At 43.0% G+C, this 16,549-nt stretch overlaps 1 protein-coding gene across 1 annotated transcript in view; it reads left to right on the top strand.

The window, feature by feature from the left end:
- The first annotated feature begins 1,990 nt into the window (after window positions 1–1,990).
- LOC140204333 (annexin A13-like) overlaps window positions 1,991–16,549 on the top strand; it is a 53,818-nt gene continuing 39,259 nt past the window's right edge. Inside the window, exons 1-2 of the mRNA XM_072271020.1 lie at window positions 1,991–2,099; window positions 10,901–10,976. Coding sequence (XP_072127121.1) covers window positions 2,085–2,099; window positions 10,901–10,976 — 91 coding nt within the window. The 5' untranslated portion in view covers window positions 1,991–2,084. The remainder of the gene's footprint in view (window positions 2,100–10,900; window positions 10,977–16,549) is intronic.

Raw genomic sequence — 16,549 nt, 5'->3', positions numbered from 1 at the left:
TTGTACTCGTTGGAATTTAGAAGATTGAGGGGGGATCTGATTGAAACGTATAAAATCCTAAAGGGATTGGACAGGCTAGATGCAGGAAGATTGTTCCCGATGTTGGGGAAGTCCAGAACGAGGGGTCACAGTTTGAGGATAAAGGGGAAGCCTTTTAGGACCGAGATTAGAAAAAACTTCTTCACACAGAGAGTGGTGAATCTGTGGAATTCTCTGTCACAGGAAACAGTTGAGGCCAATTCATTGGTTATATTTAAGAGGGAGTTAGATATGGCCCTTGTGGCTAAAGGGATCGGGAGTATGGAGAGAAGGCAGGTACAGGGTTCTGAGTTGGATGATCAGCCATGCTCATACTGAATGGCGGTGCAGGCTCAAAGGGCCGAATGGCCTACTCCTGCACCCATTTTCTATGTTTCTAAGTATGATAAGATAGACTCTTGACCTCACAATCTACCTCATACCTCTTATTATCTGCCTGGATTGCACTTTCTCTGTTACTGTATCACTTCATTGTGCAGTCTGTTTATGTTTTGCCTTGTAGAACCTCAATGCACTGTTGTAATGAATTGATCTGTATGGATTGCATGCAAAGTAAATTTTTTCACCATACCTTGCAACATCTAATAATAATTAACCAATTTACCATTTACCAATGGAGCAATTTTGCACAAGACTGTCACTCACTTATTGCGGATTGCCCCGTGGGCATTTAGGGCAGCAATGAAGGTTCTCCATCTCTGTATGTCCTTTGCCATCTTCTCTTTAGTGCCCCAGTGTATTTCAGTGTCCTCATTCCTGCCTCTACGGTATGGCGCCAAGTTATCTTTGGTCCACTGCATTTCCTCCACACTTCAGGGGTCCAATGAAGTGCTGTCTTGATGACGACATTAGCCTCTCTTCTCATCACATGCCCACTCCATCTCCAATGGTTCCTCATGATGATTGTGGCCACGTCCTCTTGATGACACTGAAGGAGTAAGGCATGGTTGGAGATCCTTCTTGGCCAGGTTGGAGTCTCATGGTATGGAATGATTGGCAAGGTCACTCTCTGTCATGTGCCAGCATTCTGGCCTGTACAGGAGTGTGGACAGAACACAGCTCTGGAACAGTTTAGTATAAAACCGTTTCACCAATTGCTGCCTTGAGTCTGCCAGACCTTGTCCATCTGCTTTCATTGACGCCCAGTATACATAGGTTGTAACAACGCTTTTCTGCAGATATTTGTTCTCAGTTACAAATCATTTACATGGTTCGTAAATTCCAAAATTGTTATCAAACAGCAATTGATACTAAGACTGAGACTGAAATTGATTTGCGAAGTTAGGGATTCCTAGGGTACAAGTTTCTGAAGGTAGAAATGGAGATGATTGAATTCAGGATTAGAAATAGAGGAACAACGTGCATTATAGAATCTGTGGGGAACATGAGGAGTGCTGGGTCTGTGGAACAAGTTGTCAGCGGAAGTGGTGGATGCAGGCTCGATTTCAACATTTAAGGGAACTTTGGATAGGTACATGAACGGGAGGGGTGTGGAGGACTATGGTCTCAGTGCAGGTCGATGGGTCTAGGTAGAATAATAGTTTGGCATGGACTGGATAGGGTGAAGGATCTCTTTCTGTGCTGTAGTTCTCCATGACTCTATGACTCTAATTGGAAGAGATGACAGAGATAAGGATGATTAAGACAATGGAGGCGTTTGAAAATGAGCTGTTTCAAAATTGAAGCTTTGCTGGACCTAACAAATACAGATCACCAAGCACAGGGTGACAAATCATGCAGATATCGATGATAACAACCCAGGTAATAATTTTGTTGCTTGATGAATGAAGCAATGCTTTACTTATCTTTTGAAACTGACGTGAATAACCTGAACTCTGCTTCTATTTGCCTACTCAGCTTGAAGCCAAGTTAACACGTCAGGTATTATGTGAAACTTTTTTTTTATCACTGGACTCCATCCCCTGTACAGCAAAGGCACACCCAGTCATTGGAAAGGTTAGTTTTATTGCAGATTATATAAAAATCGCACCACAAATTTCTCATAGCTCACTGAGCTGCAGAAGGTAGACAGAGACAGAAGTGAAATGGGGAATACTCACGTAAGTAAATATACATCCGGCCTTAGACAAAACCTATTGGAACGGGCACTATGTCTGAATTTCCCGATTCTGAGATTTGCTCAAGTGTTTGTCTCCTGTAAGCCATTTAAATCAAGTTGGAAACTTCATGAAGTATTCCAAAAAGATTGTTAAAGGTTTTATTGATTATCATTGATGCTTGGCCTCTTCATGTTTTTCATGAGTCGTATGTTTTAGCCAGCTGTTAGGGGAGTGGATGAGTGTGGTGGTATCACAAAACACTTTGCAGCCAATGAGACTGGATAGGATTTTTAAGGCAAACTTGCATGTTACTTTGCTGTTGTTCCTTTCCGTGGCACATCAGGCGGCACCCTTGGCATTTTGTCTGTTTTTTATGAGGCCGCGTTGCTAGCTTGACACTCAACCCAGCACGGATGGAAAGCGTGCAAGGAGACAGCTAGATCACTTGCCTTGAAGTCTGCACTGATGCCACTACACGACTGGCTGACTTGTTTTTCTATGAACAACCCAGCATAGGCGGCACACTGGCCGAGGTAGTAGAGCTACAGCCTTGCAGTGTCAGACTCCGAGGTTCGATACCAACCACTGCTGATGTCTGCATGGAGTTTGCACATTCTCCCCGTGACCACCTGGGTTTTCTGTGGGTGACAAGCAAAATTGCTCTATGGAGGGGATGGTGCCTGACTTGCTGAGTTCCTCCAGCATTTTGTGTGTGTTGCTCAGGATTTCCAGCATCTTGTGGTTATGATTTTCTATGGGTGATCTGGTTTTCTTCTAGATCTCAAAAACATGAAGGTGGCCAGTTAATCGGCCACTGTAAATTGCTCTGAGTGTGTAGATGAGTGGTATATCTGGAGGGAGGTGATGAGAATGTGGGGAGATTAAAAAATCCATTAAAGGTGAAATTGGTTCAAATAGGTGGTTGGTAGTCAGCACTGATTTGATGGGCCAAAGGGCCTGTTTTATGAATGAAAAGTTCTTTTGAAAAATTAACTGCAGTATTGTGTTAAACATGGAAATCAAAAATTTTTACTCAACAAGCTCCCACAAAAATCAATGCGATGACAATGAGATTAATGGCCTCGGGATGTTGACTGAGTAATAAATGTTTCCCTCTAATGAACACCATTGATGACTTCATTTCTTTGAAAATGTGGAATTATTGGCATCTACTTGAAGAGGGCAAAAGGTCCTCAATTTCCCGCCACTGTAAGTTCTCTGCATGACAGTGTGGGTTTCCTCCAGGAGTTCCGGTTTCTTCCCACAGTGCAAAGATGTACCGATTGATAGGTTAATTGGTCATTGTAAATTGTCCTGTGATTAGGCTAGGCTTAAATCGAGGTTGTTGGGGGGCACAGGTCAAAGTGCCACAACGGTCTATTCCATGCTGCATCTCAATAAAAATATAATTAAATAATCTCAAGTGAAATATGGTCACTCTGACAATGTAGCTCCCCTTCATTAATGCACTGGATTGTTAACTCAGTAGGTTATGGATCGAGACTTCAACATGATTCAAAAGCAAAAGCACTGACTAGTGAATCACCATCAATGCGTAAAAATGAACAAGTTAAATATTATCTCGGAATGACTCAACAGCACTTGGATGTCCTGAGTTAATATATCTCTTCATGGTTCAATATCCAAATTTCCATTTTCAAAGATGTTTTCATTCCTTCAAAGGATGCCATTTTTTTTCAGTCACAGCCAGCATTCAATTGCCCGTCCCCACCTGAACCTTGAGAAGAGAGTGGTGAGCAGCTTTTATGAAGCACTGCAGTCCTTGAGGTGTGGGTATACCCACAATGCTGTGAAGGAGTCCATTTCAGGATTCCGAGCCAGCGACAGTAAAGGAACAGCGATACATTTCCAAGTCAAGGTGGTGTTCAACTTCCAGACAAGGGCTGTTTCCACGCTTTTGCTTCTCTTGTGTTTCGAGCTAGTAGAGGTCAGGGTTTGGAAAGTGATGGATGAGGCATCTTGTTGATTTGCTGCAGTGCATCCTGTAGATGAAGATGACACTATTAATTCCCACCATCATCTCCCTGGTGACCCTGTTCCCCTCATATCAACGCATCTCCCCACAGCTGATAATAAGAGTCAACCCAGCAAAGAGCATCCATACCAACACCATTTGATGTGCACCTGGCTGGACACAGCCCACACATGATCTTCCAGGAAGACCTGAGCTATGGTCACAACACCAGATGAATGCCCGGTGTAGCCTCATTCACATTGGAGCCAGCACCAGGAGATCTTGGAGGTCACCACACTCATACTTCTGGGTGCTGCCAAAGCCTTGGTCACCAAGGGGAGCAGGAGCATGAGTGACGGGGAGGAGAGAGATGAAACACTAAATCATTTGTTTACTGTGTCTTTAACAACAATAATTTGTTTTTACAAAGCACTGAAGTGAGTAATCCGTTTGTAGATAAGCAGATTTACAGATTACTTAACATTAATAAAATGATAAACTTTAATGAGATAAAGTATAGAATGCTGATAGGGCTGCTTGATGGCACATTCGGAAGGGGTGTGCCTCCAGGAAAGTTTGGGAAAGATTGAATGGAGAAGCTGGTGCAAGAGGTTTTGGTTGTGGATATTTATACCATAACTTCAATGTTCACAGTAAATATATTATCAAGTATATATATGTCACTATATACAACCCTGAGATTCATTTTCTTGTGGGAATACTCAATAAATCTATGGAATAATAATCATAACAGAATCAGTTGAAGACCAACCAACTAGGACATTTAAGCAGAGTGCAGAAGACAAGAAACTGTGCCAATTCAAAAAGAAGAAATGATAATAATAAATAAATAAGCAATAAATATCCAGAACATATGAAGAATCCTTGAAAGTGAGTCCATTGGTTGTGGGAACATTCAATGATGGGGCAAGTGAAGCTGAGTGAAGTTGTCCCCTTTGGTTTAAGAGCCTAATGGTTGAGTAGTAGTATCTGCTCCTGAACCTGGTGGTGTGAGTCCTGAGGCTCTTGTACCTTCTTCCTGATGGCAGCAGCGGAAAGAGAACATGTCCTGGGTGGTGGGGATGCCTGATGATGGATGCTGCTTCCTTGTGACAGTGTTTCATGTAGATGTGCTCAGTGGTGGGGAGGACTTTGCCTGTGACGGACTGGTCTGCATCCAGTACTTTTTGTAGGATTTTCCATTCAAGGGTATTGGTGTTTCCATACCAGGCTGTGATGCAGCCAGTCAATGTACTCTCCACTACATATCTATAGGTTTGTCAAAGTTTTAGAAGTCATGTCACGTCTTCGCAAGCTCCTAAGGAAGTGGAGGCACTGCCACGCTTTCCTCATAATCACACTTAGGTGCTGGGCCCAGGACACAGGTCCTCCGAAGTAATAACATCGAGGCACTTAAAGTTGCTGACCCTCTCCACCTCCGGTCCTCTGATGAGGATTGGCTCATGGACCTCCAGTTTCTTTCTCTTGATGTCAATAATCGGCTCCTTGGTCTTGCTGACACAGAAGAAGAGGTTGTTGTTGATGGACTACAGAACCCCAAAGCCACCCCTACTCCCCTCCTCTCCACGCACAAGCAGCAGCAAAGCATTGACTCTCTCCCTCCTCCAGTTAATTCAGCAAAAAGGAGCAGCACCCTCTACTCACCAAGCAAGCAATAGCAAAGTCCCCAAGAGACACCATGATCTGCAGTACAACAAGACTAATGGTTCAGTTGACAATTCAACATACCACAGGCTCTCTCTCTCCCCCTAATAAAGGGGCAAAGAGGTATCACTCAGTGAAGGGGGAGATATAGACAAAACAACTCGCTGACTTATAGCTTTGAAGTCTGCTGCGTTTTATTTTCCCCCCCCGAGTGCTCTGACTTGAGAATCAGCAACAAACTCTCCCCATCAACAAGAGAGAGAAAGGGTGATCCAGGTACAGAGCCCTCCAATGTCCTGTTCTGTTTTCTCCCGCGACACCTCATTCGGCAGCACCGGCATAGAATCGGCTCATCCCCAGGGCTGCGCCCTTGGGATACCGGCCAGAGAGCTCCTGTTCTCATTGTTCTCTCTCCTATTCTCTTCCAGCAGTTCATGATAGTTGAGTACTCAGTCTTACACCCTAGAAAAGGAGGATATGCAACAATAAATGCTCTAGTTAAATGCCAGGAATAGACTGAGATGAAGTAATAACTTTCAACAATTGGATTCTTGACCTGAATTCCAGCAGGCCATGTACTGAAAGAAGATTCACCCCTACCGTATTATCAGCTAACAAAGTAACTTGTGGTATCTGAGTCAACAAAATCTGATTAGTGTGTTAGACACTGCACGGTACAAAAGCATAAAGCAAGCTTTACAACCAAATTACAGAAAAGCTCTCACAGAAGTGTTTACCAAACAGCATGAGCATTCTGGTGCAACAAAAATGAGTTGTCCAGGTTGCTTGTGATCAGTGGTTGTGAACCCATGGACCTTTTCCAGAATGTAACGCGTCCTTGGCATTTTTTTTTTGATGACACCCATGTAGTCTTGTTTAAACTTGGACGTCCAGTCACGTAACAACATCTGCACTGTATATAATCTGTGCTGTATAAAAAGATGCTATGCATCGTAGAAGATGCAAGAGATCATTTACAAGGATGTTGATGAAAGGAGGTGTCCAGGATGTAAAGTTAGGCCACAAGTGGGCAACCAGGTTATAATGTCTCCTTCCGTTCCTATGCTTGTTAAGGAGTAATGAGCCTGTAGAACTTCTCCCCGGTTACGAGAGTATAAAGATATGCTACTGTATGGTGGTATGGAGGTTAAGTTACTGTACTAGTCCATAAGACAATGGAGCAGAATTAGGCCATTCAGCCCATCAAACCTTCTCAGCCATTTTCCCTCTCAACCCCATTCTCCAGCCTTCTGCCTGTAACCTTGCAGCCACCCTTACAATTAGAAACCTATCAACCTCCACTTTAAATATACCCAATGACTTGGCCTCCACAGCCATCTGTGGCATTGAATTCCACAGATTCACCAGTCTCTGGCAAGAGAAATTCACCACACCTCTGTTCTAAAGGGATAAATTTATATTCTGAAGCTCTGCCCTCTGGTCCTAGACTCACCAGCTATTGAAAACACCCTCTCTATATCCACTCTGGGCCTTTCAATATTTAATAGGTTTCAATGAGATCCCTCCTTATTCTTATAAACAAAAGCCAAATATAGGACCAGAGCCATCAAATACTCCTCAAATGTTAACCCTTTCATTTTCAGGATCATTCTCATAAACTTCCTCTGGACCCTCTCTAATGTCAGCACATTCTTTCTTAGATAAAGGGTCTAAAACTGCTCACAATACTCCAAGTGTAGTCTGACCAATGCCTGATAAAGCCTCATCATTAGATTGTTGCTGTTATATTCCAGTCCTGTCAAAAGGAATACTGATGTTGCATTTGCCTTTCTCACTACCGCAGGGTAACCTGCCAGGAATCACTAAGTACCTTTGCACCTCCAATTTCTGAATCAACTCCCTGTTTAGAAAATAGCCTATCCCTTTATTTCTTCTACCGAACTGCAGCTCCAAACTCTTCCCTACACCGAATTCTATCTGCCACTTCTTCGCCTGTTCTCCTAATCTGTCCAAGTTCTTCTGCAGACTCTCTACATCCTTAAAGCTGCCTGCCCCTTCGCTTATCTTTGATCAAATCCACCATGGGAACTGTGGAAGTTTAAATTCAAGTAATTAAGTAAACATGGGATCTAAAATAAAGCTGATCTGAGCCAGTTTCAATGATAACCATGAAATTTTGCTGTGAAAACAGAGGAGGAAACCTGTCTCCTCAACAGATTTGGCCTCTGTGTGACTGCAAATTCACCAAAGTAGTTTTCCCTTAGCTGCCTCCAGAAATGCATATTAAATACACAGGTGTCCGCATCTCACAAAGATATATATCTAAAAAAAAACTAAGAGCTATTTATGATTAGAAGATTCTTATGACAGATATAAGGGGGATACTTTATCTTGTGAAGAAACTTATTCACTATTAAGATGAAAAACAACCCTTTCCTCCTAAGTAGGTGGAGACAAAAGTAAAGCCTGCTTCCAGAGAGAGCATTTACGAGGATAAAAGCATGAGAGAGGTTGTAATCCGTCTGTCTGCTTCCCTAAGTGATGTTTAAATGCTGGATAATCAGACATAATGTGTAGAGTTGGCTCAACCACTTCAGAATCAAAACCCAAACCAAGTTTATTATCACTGACATATGTGACATGAAATTCGTAGCTTTGCAGCAGAAGTACATTACAAAGACATAGAATTATCATAAATTACAGAAGTAAATAAATAATGTTAAACGAAAGGAATAAGAAGATAGTGTTCATGGATTTAAGGACATTCAGAAATCTGATGGTGGAGGGGAAGGAGCTTTCCCTGAATCTCTGAGTGTGGGTCTTCAGGCTCCTGTATCTTCTCCCCCAATGATAATATTGAGAAAAGGGCATGTTCCGGATGCTGCTGCCTTCCTGAGACACCAACTCCTGAAAATGTCCTTCGTGGTGGGGAGGGTCATGCCCGAGATGGAGCTGGCTGAGTTGATAACTCTCTGTGGCCTATTGTGATCCTATGAAATGGAACCTCCTTCCACACCACATGGTCTGATGAATGAGACATTGTGTTCCCTTTTATGCAATTTTGTGCACCAATAAGGGTTACAGTATGATAAATACAAAGGAATATAATTAAGCTGACTTATATTGTTCTCATTTATCCTTGCAATATGCTGATAGGGTGCAACGGAATTTGATTGGCAGGAAATTTGTATAGGATTGAGCTTGTGATTTAATAAGAACATGAACCTAAATGGACCTTAAGCAGGAACAAAAGGAATCATAGAGTGTTGGTGCTTTTTAGCTGATTGGTCTTACCACCCACCTCGGAACACACAAAATGAAATGGAAGCAAGTCATTCTCCAACCCAAGAGACTGCCTAAGAAGTCAAAGACATCTCTTGGTCCAATAGGGACTTGGAGGGATTAGGAAGATTAAACCAAGCCAGGATTTGACTGAAAGGAGACGGGAGAGAGTGTTCCAAGTTTTTTCTTTGTTGGGATAAGATTTTGAATGATTTGTAGTCATTAGTCTTCTTTGATCCTCAGCTGTTGAAGTATGCATTTACATTATGATGTACAATTCTTTACATCTGTAGGGGACAACAACAAATTATACTTAACGTAGCAAACCAACCCAAGATACTTCTTGTAGCGGGCTTCTCGGGTATTAAATTAAAACCCAATCCAAACCTATCCTGACCATGACCTTTGTTCTCTTCATTCCTCCTGCTCTCTGCAAATTAATCACATTAATTTTCAGAGCTAACAAAAGTCTTAAAAACTGATAAAACTCTACTTCTTGCTCCAGAAATGCTGCCTGACAATCCAGTAATGCCCATTTTTATTGCAGATTTTCATCGTCCACAGTTTCTTGCTTTCCAGTCATAGCTAACCCAAACCTAGCATGACTATGGGCAATCTCAATCCAGCTTTGACCGACTACAGCCAATCCAAGTCCAACCAGACCATGACTAATCTGAACTCTACCTAAGTGAGGCCAAACCAAATACAACCTTAGCCTACCAAGGCCAATCAGAACCCAACCCAACTATGGCCAATTTGAAACTAGTTTGGCCATGTCCAATCTGAAGCTGATGACCACATCAAGCCGAATCCAACTTCAGTCAAAAGACAAACTATTGGAGTAACTCACTGTGTCAGGCTGCATCTGTAGAGGGAGAGGCTGTCAATATTTTGGGTTGAGACCTTTCATCGGGATTGAAACAATTGAGGGTAAATAGCCATTATAGAAATGTGAGGCTATCTCCTCTCTCCTCTCTACTCCTTCAGTCTAGATTGTTCAAATTCATTGCTTTCATGTTCATATATATACAGTATAACTACCCAATGAAAATTTGCTTTTTGCAGCAGTAGCACAGCATATTCTAACACAGACACACATAAGTTAACATAAACTTAATTAACATAAATTATATGAAAGGTCTCGACCCGAAATCTCAACAGTCCATTTCCCTCCCCAGTTGCCCTCTGAGCAGTTGAGATCCTCCAGCAACTCTCTTTTTTGTTTCAAATTTCAGCATGTGAAGTTTCTCGTGTCTCCAAGGCCAACCAAAACTAACCATGGCAAATCCCTCCCACCTTAACTACAGTCAATCCAAAGATGACCCAAGCTCAAGGACATAATTTTTAGCACACCCAACCTGATCACCACACTAAACATAGCAATCTGTTTTTCATGTCATCCCAACAAAGTCAGAGATAATATGGAAAAGACTCACAATTGCTGAATTTTATTGATAAAGTACTGGGCCATTTATACCAATCCAACTTACGTCCTGTTAGAATATACTATATACCCTGCCCAATCTGAATCTAACACATGTAGTTGAATCCTGCTTGGCTCACGTTGGGCCTGGTGGTTCAGCTCTACTTTCTGGTACCACCAGTTTAACACATTAAGAAAATGAGGCCAGTGGGCCAGAAGCTTAGCAGAAGAACCCTGCAAATTTTACCTCCCAGACAGTATCAATAAATGAGCCACCACCTTACACATTTACAGCATGGAAACAAGCCTTTCAGTCTGTCCTGCTGCCTATGTGGCCAGAGGCAGCACTGCTTCTGAGGTGGAACCAAATAGGAGTGGATTAGGATTCTGGGAAAGCTTTGGATAAATGAGTGTAGTTCCCTTTCCCTTTCTCATCGTTATCATATAAACCCTGGTGCACTTAAGGACATCGTTAACTGATGTTTTACTTTGCAGACAAGTGCTCAATACCACGTGCACTTCAACGAAGAAGAAGATGCCAAGAGGATCAGAAAGGCGTGCAAAGGAGTAGGTATGCTGGGGTTGCTGGGTGGCCAAAGAATTGGGGGGGGGGGCGGTGTTTGTGGGGAGGTGGTGTGAGGGGTCATATGGGAGGAAAGACTACAGGGAAATAAGTGGATAAGCATGATTGATGAGATTGCTCTGAGACCCAACATGACTGAAAGGGGCAAATAGCCATCGTCTAAGGAAGTATGACAATATGACATTTATAGAGATGGCATTCCTTGATATCAGGACTTCCCAAAGTATTTTACAGTTCAAAAAATCTAAAGTGTTTTTTAAAAAATCTATTTCCTTCTTACATCTTATCATTCTGCCTACCTTGGGCTTTAACACCACAGAGCTGCCTGTGGACACCACGGTCCGGTCTCTGACAAATTACAAACAGGCCACACTAGTGTATTACCTGAAGGAATGTGAATTGACTTTGGTTCTATGTTTTCCACTACCAGGAGGTTCAGGAACCAAAATTGACAGAGGAGGCAAGGGAATATATTTGTGAATTTGCGGCCATTTTGACCAGAGGATGGTCAGTATATGGAATGAACTGTTCGAGAAAGTGGTTGAGGAAGGCACATTGACAATATTTAAAAGGTACCTGGACAGGTACATGGATTGGAAAAGTTTAGAGAGAATGGGCCAAACTTGGGCAAATTGGATTATCTTATATGGTAATCTTGGTCAGCATGAACTAGTCAGGCTGAAGGGCCCATTTCCATTCTATTTGATTCTATGACTTGATGACTATTAAATAGAGGCTAACAGAGTGACTCTGAGACACTCTTCCTCAGATTGTGTCCTAAGACAACAAGCAGTGCTGTGCTTCAAACCCAACTGGACATGATAAAGGATGCTCAATAACAGCTCCTGACTGACAATAACACCTATACTCTGTAGCCATCAGATGGCACCAACCATATCCAGTATGTATCGTTAGGTTGCCTAAGACTTTTGGACAGTACCTTAGTAATTTTATGTATTGCATTGAATTGCTGCAGCAAAAAAAAAAAACAAATTTCGTGACGTGTGTGTGCTGATAAACCTGATTCTGATATGGGTCTCTATTATATACTGAGAGTGGGAAGGGGACCCATGCCAACCACGAGGACAACCTATATTAATCCCATTACCTCACCATTGGCCCAGCCCCTCTAGTAATTTCCTATCCAAGTATCCATCGAAATGCAAGAGTATTTGCTCCTTTGTTTGTCTTTCTGATCCTTTTGGCAACTTCCTCCTCTCAGAAGTGCACTTGATACCGAGCATTTGTCCAAAAAACAAAACATCAGTGACTAAGTTTTATAAGTACACCACACTTAAATGTCCAGAGCCATGCTGCCAGAGTCCTAATTCGCCCATGTCTGGTCTACCTCAGTAGCAGTGCTGCCTCTGGGCATATAGGGTACATAGGTACAATAAGAAGCACACAAATGATGGGCTGAACAGCCTGATTCCACTACAGCAAACCACTCCAGAGGATGTAGTGGAAACAGGCCGTTCAGCCCATCATTTGCATGCTGCTCATTGATGTTCATCATTGCCTTACTCCTCAGACCTCCTTCAAATTTCTCCCCTCTAACCTTAAACCTATGTCCTCTTGTTCTAGACTCCTCTGCTCTGGGAAAAGACTTTACCCATCTGTCCTATCCACGTGCCTCATAGTTTTGTAAACCTGATGAGGTTATCCCTTGGCCCCCTACATTTCAGTGAGTAAAAGCCCTGCCTATCCAATCTCTCCTTACAACTTTAGCCCTCCATCCCAGGCAACAGCTGGTGAATCTCTTCTGCACTCTCTCTAACACGACCATATCCTTCCTGTGCTGATCAGAACTGTACACAATACTGTACCTGCAATCCAACCAATTTATTGGTATTGGTTTATTATTGTTACATGTACTGAGATACAGTGGAAAAACTTCACATGCCATCAATACAGATCATTTCAAAATTTCAGTTCTTTGAAGTAGTATAAGAGAAAGACATTAACAGAACGCAGAATATGGTATTACTGTTACAGAGAAAATGTAGAGCTGCTGACTAATAAAATGCAAGAACAATGGCAAAGAAAAGCAGGATCAAAAGTTCATCTTTAACATAAAAGAAGTCCATTCAAGAGCCTTATAACAGCAGGATAGAAGCTGCCCTTGAGCCTGGTAGTGTGATTTCAAGATTTTTTATCTTCTGCTAGGGAACTTCCAGTTTAAGATGGAGCTACTGAAGATGGCAACAGCTTACTAATGGTTCAAAAAGCAAGAAATACAACTAAATGCTTTATTCATAATACCTTTTCAGTGTTCCAGCTGTTCTAGCTGCTACCATCTGGGAATCGGTACCGCAGCATAAACAAGCTCCAGGATATCTTCTTCCACCAGGCTATCAGACTGATTAATTCACACTGATACAATTGTATTTCTATATTATATTGACTATCCTGTTGTACATATTATTTATTACAAATTACTGTAAATTGCACATTGCACATTTAGACAAGTTTAGACAAAGACATAACATAAAAGATTTTTAATCCTCATGTATATGAAGGGTGTAAGTAATAAAGTCAATTTAATTCAATTTTTCTGTGGAAAATTGTGATAAACGATCACTGCAAACAATGAAGAGACGGGAGAAGGCAAGGCTGACTCGAGGGTCGAAACGTGCGATGCAATATTGGAGCGAAGTTGAGATGGACTTGAACGTGCGAAGCGGAAGAATTTAGGAGGAGCCCATCCACCTAAACTGCGAGTGAGGTTTGATCAACCTAAAGGCAGGGCCAATTTGGAAAGACCGGGTATGGGCCGGAAAGTGGCGGCGCGGTACAGGCCCAGAGAGTATCGGTGCAACAGGGCCCGGGTCTTAGAGCATGGAATGACCCAATGTTTGGACAATTTAAACACCAGGCCAGATGAATTGAACCTCCAAGAGGACCATAATCTCGTCAAAGTGTTTGGGGGCTTGCCTACCCCAGTGACCCAGAAAGCTGTGTTGGCTGGAGTCAGGGCTTTATGCTTTGGCTCTTGGTGGGGTCACCCAGGCCAAACAGGTCAAAGGGTAGAGGGCAGACTAAGAGCAGTTCACCAGAAATCTAGGTTCGGGGGTTCAGCTCAGGGCTAACACCCCTGACAAGTAAAACAAAATTGTTACAGAAACAGCGATGAAGAATCCCTCTACATCTGAGTGCGATGGAATTCCTGTGTCTCCACCTGGAAGTTGCATGACTGACAGCAGTGAAAATTGAGCAACCGACACAATGAAGGAAGCCCTGAATCATGCCAGAGATGGAGGACCTTCATTACTGCCGTAAATGCCAGCAGCGTAATGGGCAGTGGAGAGAGATGGATTGAAAAGGCAGAGTGTTGGGACCAGAGGCAAGTGTCGGGCCGGTTCTTCTCGCTGCTCCACAATATTTACTCTGCTCTTCGCTGCACTGAGGCTGAGGCTGTGGCCTACTCAGGCTGTAAGCTCCACTGTGTGATGAACTGGGGCTGAGGCTGTCAGCCTGCTCCAGGCTGCTCCAGCTTCATGTCTATGGACTCTCTTTCATTCTGAATGCTTGCTTTTATTGTTAACATGATTTGTGTTTTTTTCTCTCTCACTGCATATTGGATGTTTGTTGGTCTCTTTTTAATGGGTTCTTTTGGGTTTATTGTTTCGTGGCTGCCTGTAAGGAGTCGATAATTTATACATTGTTTGGTAATAACGGTACTTTGAACCTTGAACTTTGATTAGGTTGGCTGCTTTCCACTGGGTCTTTTCCTCAGGGTTGGGAAATCAAGAACCTGAGGGTATGGGTTTAAGGTGAGAGGACAGAGATTTAAAAGGAACTTGAGGAGCAACGTTTTCACCCAGTGAGTGGTCAGTATATGGAATGAGCTGCCAGAAGATGTAGTCGAGGTCGGTACATTAACAATATTTGGACAGAGACATGGATAGGAAAGGTTTAGAAGGATATGGGCTAATTGTGGGCAAGTGGGACTAACTTCAGTGGGAATCTTGGTCAGCATGGACCGGTTGGGCTGAAGGCTCTTTTCCGTGCTCTGTGACTGTGTCTCCAAAGTTATTGTTGAATCTGCTTCTTTTAAGCAACACATTCTGCATCACAGCAAACTGCCGCTTTAAAAAGATTGAGGCAGATTACCACGTTCTTCTTGTGCACAGGTATAATTGAAGCCTGCTTGAAGCAGGTGGGTACCTCAGACTGCCAAAGCAGGAGGTTAAAGGTCTCAGTGAACACTCCAGCCAGTTGATCTGCATGGTTCTTTCATACTCGACCAGGTGCCCCATCTGGGCCAATGCTCTCAGTGGGTTCACCCTCTGAAGCATGCTCTCACATTGGCCTCAGAGACTGAAATCACAGGGTCATCGGGTAGTGTGGAAGCTCGTGAGTGTTCTGTCAAAGCGAGCATAGAAGACATTGAGCTCAGCTGGGAGCGAGGCCTTGTTATCACCTATGTCACTTGGTGATTCAAGTCTGGTTCAGAATTGTCTTTTTGCATGTGAGATGGCTTTCTGGAGATCATACCTGGACCTCTTGTATCTTAGTTGTTGGCCAGACCTGAATGCCACTGATCTGGCTCTCAGCAGATTATGGAACTCATGGTCCATCCAGGGCTTCTGGTTGGAGAGGGCTCTGAATGATTTTGTGGGGAAACACTTGTCTACTACAGTTTTTATAACGTCCATGACAACTGTGGTACGTTCAGTCAGATCTTCTGTTGAACATGCCCCAGTCCACCGACTTGAAGCAATGCTTTAGATGTTCCTTTGCCTCCCATGACCACCTCTTTGTTGTCCTAATCTCTGCAGCCTCTGCCTGGATCAGGTAGGAGGTCAGCCAAGTGATGCGATTTCCCAAAATGCGGTCCAGGCATGTAATTGTTGGCATTTCTAGTCATAGTACAGCAGTGATCGAGTGTATTAGAATCCCCGGTGCTGCAAGTTATTTGCTGATGATAACTGGGTCGAGATTTTTTCAAACAAGCCTGATTGAATTGAATTCATTTCTTACATCCTTCACATATATGAGGAGTAAAAATCTTTACGTTACGTCTCCATCTGAATGTGCAATGTGCAATTTATAGTAATTTGTAATAAACAGTATGTACAACAGCACAGTCAATATAACATAGAAATACAATTGTGTCAGCATGAATGAATCAGTCTGATGGCCTGGTGGAAGAAGCTGTCCCGGAGCCTGTTGGTCCCGGCTTTTGTGCTGCAGTAACGTTTCCCGGATGGTAGCAGCTGGACTCAGGTCCCCAGTGATCCCTCGGGCCCTTTTTATACACCTGTCTTTGTAAATGTCCTGAATAGTGGGAAGTTCACATCTACAGATGTGCTGGGCTGTCCGCACCACTCTCTGCAGAGTCCTGCAATTCAGGGAAGTACAGTTCCCATAAACAGGCAGTGATGCAGCCAGTCAGGATGCTCTCAATTGTGCTCCTATAGAAAGTTCTTTGGATTTGGAGACTCATGCCAAACTTCTTCAACTGTCTGAGGTGAAACAACACTGTTGTGTTTTTTTTCACCACACAGCCAGCATGTACAGACCACGTGAGATCCTCAGTGATGCATATGCTGAGGAAC

Source organism: Mobula birostris, chromosome 1 (assembly GCF_030028105.1).
Source record: "Mobula birostris isolate sMobBir1 chromosome 1, sMobBir1.hap1, whole genome shotgun sequence".
In the NCBI taxonomy this organism is placed as follows: domain Eukaryota; kingdom Metazoa; phylum Chordata; class Chondrichthyes; order Myliobatiformes; family Myliobatidae; genus Mobula; species Mobula birostris.
Note: the sequence above shows the minus strand (reverse complement) of the source record. Positions and strands in the feature narration are given on the sequence as shown.